At 27.0% G+C, this 13,085-nt stretch overlaps 1 protein-coding gene across 1 annotated transcript; it reads right to left on the bottom strand.

The window, feature by feature from the left end:
• Nucleotides 1–236: 236 nt before the first annotated feature.
• On the bottom strand, nt 237–12,680 carry LOC112685810 (lambda-crystallin homolog). Its single transcript, XM_025557819.1, has 6 exons — nt 12,485–12,680; nt 4,409–4,596; nt 2,926–3,134; nt 2,692–2,849; nt 1,837–1,979; nt 237–486 (listed from the first exon to the last, which is right to left on the bottom strand). Exons 1-6 carry the CDS (start codon nt 12,517–12,519, stop codon nt 275–277), a joined length of 945 nt encoding a protein of 314 aa, XP_025413604.1. The 5' UTR covers nt 12,520–12,680; the 3' UTR covers nt 237–274.
• Between the last annotated feature and the right edge of the window lie 405 nt (nt 12,681–13,085).

Raw genomic sequence — 13,085 nt, 5'->3', positions numbered from 1 at the left:
TTACATAGAATATATATAATAACTAAAAAATACCTAATATATTTTAAATAAATACATTAATACATTATACAATTTATTTCATTTTGATACTATTTTCACTAATAAATTATATATTTTATTCATTGTTAATGTAAAAAATATTTTAATTACATAAAATTGTTCAATAATTCAAATTTTGGAATTTATAAATTAATAATGGATGCACATAAATATATATTCAAATATTTCAGTTATAATAACTAATGTATAATAAAAATATATTTTAAAACATAATTTAATAATTATTGTATTTTTTAAGTTGTGACAATTTTATCAAAGATTGATCTCTCCATGATCTACGTTTATTGAGCTCTTCTAATGGAGTGATATTATTTAATTGCTCTCCGATAACATTTACTAATGGTCCTTCAAACTTAGGAGATGGCTTGAATTGTTGACACACACCAAACATAGAATTTGAATAACGCTCAGTATAGTTCACAAACCCTAAAATAAATTTTTAATATATACATTAAAAATATTTAAAAATTAAAATGTAAGACTCATGATACATAAGAGTCTAGAAAGCAATTTCTGGATATATATATATAAAACTATTAATGATAGGTATTAACATCTAATCCTTCGAATCAGCAATTCTTAACCTTTCTAATTTGTGGACCAAATTTTAACTATGGTGCCCTTCTGTAAATATCATTGTTATAAGACACGTAAATATTGTGTACGTGTCCACCTTCACATAATAAATGTTAAAGAGAAATCGTCACGTTTGTATAAGGAAATGTCCTTAGAAATTAAGTACGTTTTTAAAATGTTAATACAACTATTAACACAATAACCTACTCCAATAAAATGTCGTTCCCAAAATAATAATTCAAGAGTGCAACATCACATTTTCATGATGCAGCCCAGGGCGCGTACAAATGGCTAATTATCAAATGTAGAAATCCGATGGCCACAGGATGTGACGTCCGGGACGATTTCATACCAAACAGCAATGTCTTAGCAATCACAGGACCAGCATAAATATCGAAGGGCGAGAGACAAGAGACCAGTTAGATTCCACAGCTCAAGTCACCCACACATCACCATTGGAGATTCTTCGGACTCTGTCCGTATGTACATTGCCTGACCGTTAAGACTTACGAGTTTATCGCTCCGAGCCCTCTGACGCATATAGGTGTGCACAAGGAATCTCCACTCCGTACATTTTATAACTTATCTATGTTATTGTGATTTCTATTAACTTAAATAAATATCTATTCCATTATCAACAATATTGTACGATTCATTTGAACACGTGGGTCGCAACACCATGAAGAACATGATAAAAATAAACACTAATTCTCATTAATAACCAATTTAAAAAAAACGTTATTGAATATATTATTAATAAATAATAAACGTATAGTTGAAAATAAATAGAAAAAAAAATTACAAGCTAATTAACTGCTTTAAAAGAGAAAAATGAATCTGGAAAACTAATAACTAATGAGATTTTTGACTGCTTATTTTTGAAAAGTTTAACAATATTTTGTTCAATTTGAGACAACTAGATAAAGAGATCAGGTTGTACACAAAGACGGTTTCGGTATTTGGTTAAAAACCCTACCTTGAATAAATAAGTGGTAGCAAATGGTAAGGAGTATTATTATTACTTTTTGACTCAAATCTTCAAAGCTTATATTTTTCAAGTCAACTTTTTTTGATTCTTGTATAAGCTATGGTGCCCCTAAAATGAGCTCAAAGGGCACTGTGGTTACATAGGTTGGAAACCGTTGCTTTAGATAATCTTAAGATAAAGTTACTTTATCCTAAAAATAAAAAATTACATACCTTCAGCATTTAAATGAGTAGTTTCAAATGGCCCAAGAAAAGCATATCGCATACCAAGACCTTCAGACATAACTGTATCTACATCTTTTACGTTAAGTATTCCATCATTTACAAGATGCCAACATTCATTCAATATGGCATATCTATTCAATTAAATGGTTATTAAATATTATTATTTAGTATAATTATTACCAGGGCTCGGGACTTATAACGCTTAAAATCATTAAAATAAGCGCTTAAAAATATCATTATAAGCACTAAAATAAGCAATTAAAAAATTTAAAATCGAGAAAAAAGTGTTTAATAAAAAAAAAAAGTATAAAATTGTAACTAAAAAATAAAAAAATAATAAAAATAAATCTTCACTTTCAAGACTAAGGATTTTATGGATTTTCTAAGAGATTTTTCTGAAAAATAAAATGTAAACTGTTCTCTATGTTCTTGATCATTCTGACGTTGGACACTCAGTTATATTTTCAGCGTTGGAATATATTTGTTAACCCTACAACAATGCCTTGGATGACTACGAATTACGTGACAACATAGATAAGATAAAAATTATTTTTAATTTTAATTCTATCAAAAACAACTTCGCAGGAGAAAACTATAAAAACGTAAAAAAAAACTGGTCAATTAAGCAAAAATAATCAGAAAAACTGGAAATAAGTATTTTTTTGAAAAATTGCTGAAAAAAGCAAATAAAAGGCACTTCCAAATTTCATAATTGTACGTCTTATAACTTGACATACACTTCTATAACACTCTGCTACATTTTAAGTCAATCCATAAAACTAAGCAAATGCTTTAACTCCCGAGCTCTGGTTATTACTTATTGTATATTATGATGAACTAAACTGAATCCGATTCAATGCAAATCCCGGTATTTCTTTAGCAAGAGTTACAGGTGATTGTCTGATTTCTTCCATGATTGCTCTAGTCTTCTTTACTACCCAATCTTCTGTCCATTCTGATGGCACAATTTCCACCAATGGTACAAAATATGGTGGATTGACCTTTAAAAAGTATACAACATTAAATTATTAATTTTTTTTTTAATAAATGTTAGTATAAAAATGTTATTGTTCATACTGGATGTGAAACAATTAATTGAGTACGGTGTTCCATTTTTTCAGAAAGAGCTGATGGTAAAAATGTTGAAGTTGAACTAGAAATTATGGTTTGGCAACCAACTATTTTATCAATCTTATTATACAGTTGTTGTTTTATGGATAATACTTCTGGTACTGATTCTTGAATAAGAACTGCATCTTTCACTACTTCTTCCAGATTAGTAACACCTTTTTGATACAACATTTATGTTAAATTTCAATGGTTCATTTTAACAATGGATTGAGCAATTAATAAAGAATAATTATAAATAAATAACATATAAATTTCATAATCATAATTGTAGTTCAATAAATCATTCGTAAGATTAAAATACAATATAATTTAATTTTCATTATTCAACTCTATTTGATTGAATCTTAATGGATATACTATTTTTTTATTTTTATTTTTAATTGTATTATTTTATTTATAGTTTATCCCAAAATAGTTTTTAATAGAACAATTACAACTTTAAAAAATAGTGCAAATTTCCTAGGTCAAATGAGATACAAGGATGGGTGAACGATATTGCTGTATTAGTATTTTAAACTTGAAACCAATATACCTATTGCTCTTAAAAAAATCATTCTGAGTAAACGTACCAAATTTCTTATTAAGTTAAGTTAAACTTTTGATGTTATAATTTGCATAACAACAAAAAAGTAATTTAAAATTACGGTAATATAAGTATTCAGTGAAAATTTCATGTATCTACAATAATTATTTTTTTTGAGTTATAATGAAAACAATAATTTGATTTTGTCAAAAACTGTTGTACCATAAATGTTACTATATTTTTATAACTTTTTGTACATTTTTTGCATTAATAAAGAAACTATTAAAAAATTACCCATTCAAGATAAAAAATAAAATTTTCTATAAAAAATTTCTAACCGTGATGATCGGAGCAATCCTAGTCAAAATTATGTACATAGATACAGGAAAAAAACATATCATGGTGAAAGTAGGTACAATTAGTATTATTATTAGTAGGTACAATTCTCATTTCACTTAGAATCTAATAAATATTTTGGATAAAAAATAATTAAAATATTATAATAATTCAAAACTTATAAACCTCCATTATTATTTAACCAACTACCTGTGTGAAATTAAAAAAAAGCGTACTTGTTTGTTATCGCTCCGCCAATACACCATATAAAATTCATCGCCCCTTCAGTAAATTCCATATTGCTTATCGCATATCGTACATCGCTATCGAAATCGTTTGTGATTTATGTATTTTAAGAAATGAGAAAACTACATTTTATCATTTTTATGTTGTAGGATATTAGTACGTTGCAGGCTTTCGTTTTTATATTACTTAATAATGAAAAATATGAAAAATTTGATTTAATACGTTAAAATGAATTTGATTCAATTACTTACAGTAGTTTTAAACAGTGATACTGGAATTACAACAACATAATATAATTAAAATTAGTAAAAAAAAGTCTTCTACCTTTAATAAGGTCAATTTGTTGTTTTGCATTAAGGCTGCCTCTTAAAATTCCATTTTTTTCCATTGTTTCCAGTTCATCTTTTATTTTATTATGAGCAGTGTTTACTTGTTCTAAACTGACATCATATATGGTTACATTGTAGTGGGCGCTAGCAAATAACATGGCCCAATTCTGACCAATTAAACCACTGCATACAAAAAAATTTGTTAATAATTCACAAATTACAAGACACTTAACAAATTTAAATTAAAAAATAATGTTCTAGATTTGAAAATTAATTATATTTTTGATCATTGGCATAATTTACAAAACAATTGATGATTTATTAAAATCCTTATTTTTTTTTTTTATAAAATAAGCAACTTTCAAGACTTTATATTTATATAAAAAAATAATTCTTTAACACAAATTACGTAAATCAAAATAATAGTATTACATAATAATAATAAAAACAATAATAAGTTATAATAGTCAATACTACTAAAGTGTTCAGTATTTCAGTTTAAAAATTTCATAATTTAAAAACAAAAAACAAAGAAATCAAGTACGAAATAAATGAAAATAAAATATCGTAGTTATAAAAATAATTTTAGATAAAATGAATGGAAAAAAATTCAATTTACTTCTTAAATTTTAGAGGAGAAAAAAATTATATCTATTTTTTTCCTATATGGATTTTCATTTTCATTGATTGGTGGATCTGTATACTCCACAATGTCCTCCACTCTCACCCATAGACCTTATATTATAACAGGGATGGCCAACCAGCAGCTCGTATCTTATTAACGAAAACCAAAATTTACTTACTATTATTATGAATTTTTTTTTGTTTTTTTCTTCGGCAAACATTATAATATAAATATTTTTCTGTATAAATATAGTAAAATACAGTATATAGAAAAAAAAATTACTATTACTTAGATCAAATTATAAAATGTATTAATAAATATTTTGACTCTTGATATCATTGTATTTGTCCATGTGGCTAGTGAACATATTTATATTGGCCACCCCTGTACTATAAGGTCTATAAGGCTTCACCTGATGTAAGCAAACTTAAGCATGTTTAAGTCATAAATCTATTAATTTAATTTATTAGATAATAGGTCTATGGAATAAGTCTTCGAATGAGAGTGAAGCATAGACTTATAAATACTTAAATTCCTTATATTAGTAGGGTGAGTGATGATGGCTAATAAGTAAGGCCCATGGTACATGAACTTATAGTGTATAAATTAAGGTTTACTCTCCTTAACAAGTAACAATAGAATGGGCCTCGTTTGAATTGAACATTTTGTTAGGTATGGATCTGTGAGATAATTTGTCCGTTTTGAACATAGACCCATTAATAGGTCTATGGTCTTGAACTCTATTTGAATGGTACAGCTGTTAACATTAAAAGGAGTTGGTTTTTGATGGCTTTGTTGAAAGACACTCTACATCATCATGTAGTTTAACATAATAGTTAGAATTAATTTTTCCCTCAACTTTGTCACATTCCAACTTACGATTGACTACAAACCGGGAAACCCATTTTTATGCTGTCATAATATTTCTTTTTGTTACGCCTGCACCGAAAGTAGTTCTTGTTGAAGTTAGACACAATTCCTTATTGTGTTTGTAGGTTATTTTTATTATACTTATATATTGTATACTATATAGTACTATATATATATATAGTAGTGTCAACTGTCATGGCGTTGTATTATGTTATAGTTTTTAGATATTTTGCAAGTGTAATTTTCTTTTTAATAAATAATTATGTTTTCTTTTTATAATGAATTAATATATTTAATAAATCAATAGGTTATGGGCCCAGCCACCCTAATGAATTTAAAATTGAAAGAAAGTTAATTCTTGTAAAACATGTGTTCGATTTTTGTTTCGGTTGTCGTTAATTTTTTTTTTTTTTTTATAAAAAGAAATGGAAGAGGACAAACACAAAGTGCCGTTATTCAATGATAAAAATTTTTCCAATTGGAAATTTCGAATGAAAGTATTACTTGAAAAACAGGAACTTTTGTTTTGCGTCACGAAATGTAAGTCTTTAATTAACCATAGTGTATACACTACAATTAAACGGAATAGCTGAACGCATGAATTGAACCTTATTAGAAAAAGTTCGCTGCATTATATTGCATTCTGGTGTTAATAAAAAATTATGGGGATAAGCAATTTTATCATTTACCTATGTAACAAATAGGAATCCTTGTCGTTCATTACAATGTAACAAAACTCCTGCTGAATTGTGAAAAAATAAAAGAGTAAATCTTTCTAAATTAAAAATTTTTTGGTTGTGAAGCTCTTGTTCACATTCCTAAAGAAAAGAGAACGAAGTTAGATTCAAAAACCATGAAATGTATTATGGTTGGTTACAATATAAATGGTTGTAGACTTTGGAGTGAAGATGAAAACAAAATAATTGTATCAAGAGATGTAATATTTAATAAAAAAATATTTACAAAACAAACAAGTATTGAAGATACATTCCATATTGATGAAATTAAATGTCCAGAACCTAATAATGTAATTCAGGATACACAGAACAACTATGAATGAAGAACAACCATCCAGAACTTCAAGAATAAAAAAAACACCAATATGGCATGAAGACTATGAGTCTTGGCATTGAATGCAGATACTTTTATTGAAGATTGACCATATGACTATAATTCAATTATTGGTCAACATGATGAAAAACTATGGTTAAAGGCAATTGATGAAGAATTTCAGTCATTAAATAAAAATAATACATGGAAATTAGTGCAACTACTCGCCGGACGAAAACCTCTAGATAGTAAATGGGTTTTCAAAATTAAAAGGGATAATGAAGGAAATGTCCTTAAATATAAGACTAAATTGGTAGCAAGAGGTTTTTTCAAAAACATGGAGTTGATTTTAATGACACATATGCCCCTGTTACAGAGCTTACAACTGTCCGAGCTATACTGGTACTCATAAATGAAAAATCATTATGTACTCATCAAATGGATGTTAAGACTGCATTTTTGAATAGGTACCTCGATGAAGACATTTATATGGCCTTACCAAATGGATTCAAAAATAATGAGGATACAAAAAGGGTATGTAAACTAAATAAATATCTATATGGACTGAAACAGGCAAGTAAATGCTGGAATGAAAGATTTCATACATATATTACCAAACTAGGTTTTCAAAGATCTGATAATGATTACTGTTTGTATATTAATTCACAGTCAGATACTGATGAAAATTTAAGTTATCTTATTTTATATGTTGATAATTTATTATTAATAAACACTTACAGGAAGTAGTTAAAATTAAAGATAATCTCATAAAGGAGTTTGAAATGACTGATGGTGGTGAATTGAATTTTTTTCTTGGTATTCACATTGAAAGAAATGATGACACGTTAAAAATTGATCAAATACAGTACTTAAAAAATATATTAAAGAAATTTAATATGGATGATAGCCACCCAATATCAACCTCTATAGAACACAAATTAAATCTAGTACTTGGAAAAAATAATGAAATATGTGACAAACCATACAAACAATTAATTAGTTGTTTAATATATGCCATGCTCGGAACAAGACTAGATCTGTGTCATGCTATTAGTTTTTTAGCAGGTATCAATGTCATCTTACTGAACAACATTAGATACATTTAAAACGTGTTCTACGTTATATCAAAGGAACTCTTAATTACAAATTTTGTTATAAGAAAAACATGAATATGCCTCAAGTTTTATCTGCATATGTCGATGCTGATTGGGGTGATGACATCAATGATCGCAGATCTACTACAGGATATCTGATTAAATTTTATGGCTGTACAATATCATGGTGTTCTAGAAAAAAACAAACAGTAGCTATCTCGTCAACATAATCCGAGTATATGGCTGTGAGTGATGCAATATGTGAAGTACTATGGATAAGGAGTCTTATATTATTTTTGAACTTAAAGGTTAGTGGACCTTCTTTGCTTTATGAAGATAATCAGAGCTGTATAAAACTAGCGTCAAACCCTGAATATCATAAACGTACCAAACACATTGATATAAAACATCATTATATTCGAGAAAAGGTTCAAAAAGGAAAAGTTGAATTAAAATATATTCATACAACTGTTCAAGAAGCTGATATGTTGACAAAGCCTCTACAAGCAAGTAAATTCAAGAATAATTTGTTAAAAATTGGACTACATATTTAGTATTTTTGTTGTTTATTTTATATTATATTAATTGTTTAGTGCAGGAATTGAAGGGGAGTGTTGAAGTTAGACACAATTCCTTATTGTTTTTGTAGGTTATTTTTATTATACTTTTCTACTGTATACTATATAGTAGTAGGCTAGTAGCGTCAACTGTCATGGCGTTGTATTATGTTATAGTTTTTAGATATTTTGCAAATGTAATTTTCTTTTTAATAAATAATTGTGTTTTCTTTTTATAATGAGTTAATATTTTTAGTAAATTAATAGTTTCCCACCGCGATAGAAACGTTGGTAAGCGACCTTTTTCCGTCCAGCGGGCGGTAAAATGGAAATCCCAAAAATTACCGGGTGCTAACGTGGAAAATCCCAAAAGTACTGGGCGCGTATTCCCAGCATGCCCAGAAACTGAATTTTTATTGATTTTATATTTACGACATTATAGCATGACAATTATTAAGTATTTAAGATACAAAGAGAAAAATGATAATAATTAATAACAAATAATTAATTAGATAACGATCAATTTTAAATACAATATTTTAAATGCATAATCCAGCGTTGGAGATAAAATAAATTATGAGTGCAATGACGGAGGGAGATCGAGAATTGAGAAGAAGGATTACATCAGGAGAGGTGTAATCTAAGGAAGAGAGTTGTGAGAGTGATATATTGCGAAAATGAGTAAGAGACGGACAAGAGAAGAGCATGTGATGAAGATCACAAACGATTTCGTGATTTTGGAGAGTGCAAGAGGGAGAAAAATTAAGTGAAAGGAGAAATGAATAAGGAGGGAGAAGATTATGCCTAAAGCGAAGACGAGAAAAAGAGACGACTGTGGATCGGGGTAAGTCTAGATGACGGAACCAAGGGAAGTTGGATATGCAACTGGATATAAATCTGTGCCAGGTAGCGAAGTTAGGGAGAAACGAAGATTAAAGGTCAGTCCATGTTTTTTTTTAGAGTTTTGTGAAAAATGGGAAGGAAATCAGACATGGGTATTTTTAATGGAGAAGGAACAATTATGTTTTTCGTAGAAGTGGCTAACCGATCAACTGTTTCGTTACCTAAGATACCAATTTAATTTGAAACCACGATTATAAATAAAAACTTTCTATAATCGTGCTTAAAACCCAAAGGAATTTGACGGCTTTATGAGATAAGAGAAATTAATGTATTAGAGATTTCATCATGAGAATGAGTGAGGGAATAGAAGAAATAATGAAGTTAGATTGAAGAGAAAGTAAGTATGATTGAGAATCGAAAACAATAAGAAATTTTTGAGAATTTATAAAAAAAATAAATTGAAGGACGTGAATGATGGCGTAGGTTTAGGCAGTAAATGAAGAAGCCGATGGGCGGAGATTGGAATAAAACGATATATTAATGGAAGGTATGAAAAAAGAAAATCCTGAAGATAAGAAAGATACTGATCAGTGAGTACAAAGATTGAGTTGAATGAGATCTGAGATGAAGGAGTAAACAAGGATATTAGGAAGTTTTTTCTAGGATTTTCGGAGTATGACTGAGGTGATTGGAGGCGATAGTAATAGGTGAATTGAAAATTAGAGCAGAGAAGGGCGTATCGTAAATTTGATTGTTTTATTTACTTGTGTTCTAAGAAGTATATTACACATGATATGTATTTATATAGGAGAAAATTCTAAACGATATATTTTACATTTAATATTATATTTTTTATACAATATATCTGGCTGGGAAATAACTGAAATGCGTATTATCTAAAATTAAAAATTATATTTTCCTATCGGGATTTTAATATTAATTGTATACGTGTCGGTAAATTATATTTGAGTGACGGAATCTTGTAATAATAGTTTTAACATCTTAATTTCGTTTTTTTGTTTTTAATAATTATAATATATTATAGTAGGACCTACTATTAGTAGGTATATTAACCTATAATATTTAATAAATAATATGAAATTTGATTCGCATGGTATTTTTTGTTTTCTTGCAAACATGTCTGAACCACGAAATTCTGTTGCACACGTACTAGGAACATTATGGTAAACCACAATAGTACTTCTTCCATATCATCAAACATTACTAAAATAACTGAACACTATTGAAGATTGAACAGAAATACAGTTGAAACTGGGATGGAAAACTAAGTAAAAGTTGGAACGTGTAGACACTTTATAAAATGTACGTCTTATTGTTCATTTTATATGTCCAGCAAAACGTGCAATAAGTCGTTGCGTGTAAACCGGGCTTTACGTTTTTAGATTTTCTATAGTAAAACAAATGGAGCCCTTTAGAAACAATGCGAAGAATTAAGGTCTTCGCAGAGCACAGTTTGAGAACCTCTGTATAATATACATCATTGGTATTTATTAGGTAGGTAGCGGAAAAGTTCGCTGGTAGTCTATAACTATAGATTTTAAATTAATAGTCTTCTTTGCTGTCCTATACTTCCTTTACTATTCATAAATTTTTATCACTTTTTTTTTTTATGAAATTCAAGTTTCATCGATTTCTTTTAAAAGTTTTATTTAAATTATTCTTTGCATCATTATTTTGCAAGTAGTGATCTGGTTTTCTATCAGTTTGACCTTTGATTTGTAAACATTGCATACCTACACTACAAGACTATAAGGACTTGACCATTTTTCAATGTTTTAGATCGAACTTAGATCTTATTTTTCCATCATAAGTGTATTTAAATATTTATATTATTTAATTAAATATTTTATTCCCAACTTGATTCACATATCAATTTGTTTGGAAGCAAATGAAAAAATTATACAACTATCCTATTTTTTTTTTTTTTTTTTACTATTATCTTTTACCACCGGAGACCTACATATAAGATATTGAATATGTTGAATTATATTTTTTATTTTTTGATAGCTTTTAAATTTATAAAAAAATACTGTAACAAAGGACTATTACTTAAATTCAGAACCTTATAGAATATATAATAATTACCTATCCAAGAGTTAATAACAAATATATTTTCCAGAAAATAATTCTGTATACATTTTTTTGTAATTTTTATTTTAATTAATACCATTATTAGGTTTATATTATTAATAATTTAAAATATATATTCATATCATAAAACATTAATAGGTACTATATAATTTGATCATTGTTATTAATGTTAAATTATGTAACAACGACATTACTTTGATATTACTATTATGTCAACAAAATATAATATGATATTTATCGTTACAGATTATATTATTATTTATTATTTCTTAAATTATAGAATATTAAAAACATAAATATAATTTATAATTTGTTCATAAGCATGGACACAATTAAAGTTAAATAGGCAAGGGAATGCATAACATATTTTCTATATAATATTATAGTAAATCCACAAAAACAATTTTGTGTTATGAATAAAAATCAACAAATACAATTATGAAAGGAAAAATTAATCTTAAATTCAAGTCATTAATATAATCTTTAATAAAATATGTTTATTGTTGTAAAATTATCATGAATAAAAATAATATGCATTGAATTTGGTAAATTAATATTATTTATGTCAGAACTATATATTAGTATTGTGAAGGGTATACATATATATAGGGATAACACTCTTATAAGCGTAGTATAACTGAAGCAACATAAGATTTTGGTTTAGTTCATGACATATTAATTTATAATTTACAACAATAATTACTTGGTATAGATTAGTATTACATTAGATTTGATGATGAACTACATATAGTAATAATTCAGAATACTTAAATAAAAACCTGATTAATACATAGTTTTACAACATAGATTGTATATTTTAGTTATTTTTAGTTAATATAAAGTTGATTGTATTGTTATTAAAAATTAATTTCATATTTGTATAAAAAATATATTAAATAACTAAATATTTCTGATTTTACCTGCCAATAATTCCAATTTTTCCTTTTTCGCTCATGTTTAAAGATACGAAAATTTTAAAATAAACTATGAAATGTAGGTTAGCTGAATGTGGAATAATTTAAATTATATTGACACTAGTATAAAATTTTAATTTCATACAAATGACCTATTTACAGCAATATCAAGAATATTAAAGAATAATCAGTGAATGAGGTATTGGTATTGGTTATGATTTTATTTATTTTCAATTATTTATAAAACGTCATGGTATAATGATTATAATTAAAAGTTTATCACATGTTTCAATTGAAATTATAGAGATTAGAAAGTAATTTGTTTTTTTTTTATGTATTTAGACATTAAGAAGTAGGCACGTCATTTATGGGGGGAGCGATCCCCTCCCCAAAATATTGTATTGTATAACTACGATAAGCCGTAAATAACACTATATTACACATTATTTAAGCACCAATAATTTTAAAGTGGGTCAATAATTATAATTTATAATACATTTTTTAGCTGTAATTATTGATAAAACTATTTTACTTATTGATACTTGATTTATGTTTAGTTTTATTTATTTTGTAATATTAATTATCATCAAATATTTAAATAAACTGT

Source organism: Sipha flava, unplaced genomic scaffold, assembly GCF_003268045.1.
Source record: "Sipha flava isolate LNK unplaced genomic scaffold, YSA_version1 292_pilon_pilon, whole genome shotgun sequence".
Lineage (NCBI taxonomy): Eukaryota > Metazoa > Arthropoda > Insecta > Hemiptera > Aphididae > Sipha > Sipha flava.
The sequence above is the reverse complement of the archived record's forward strand: the minus strand, read 5'-3'. Positions and strand labels throughout refer to the sequence as shown.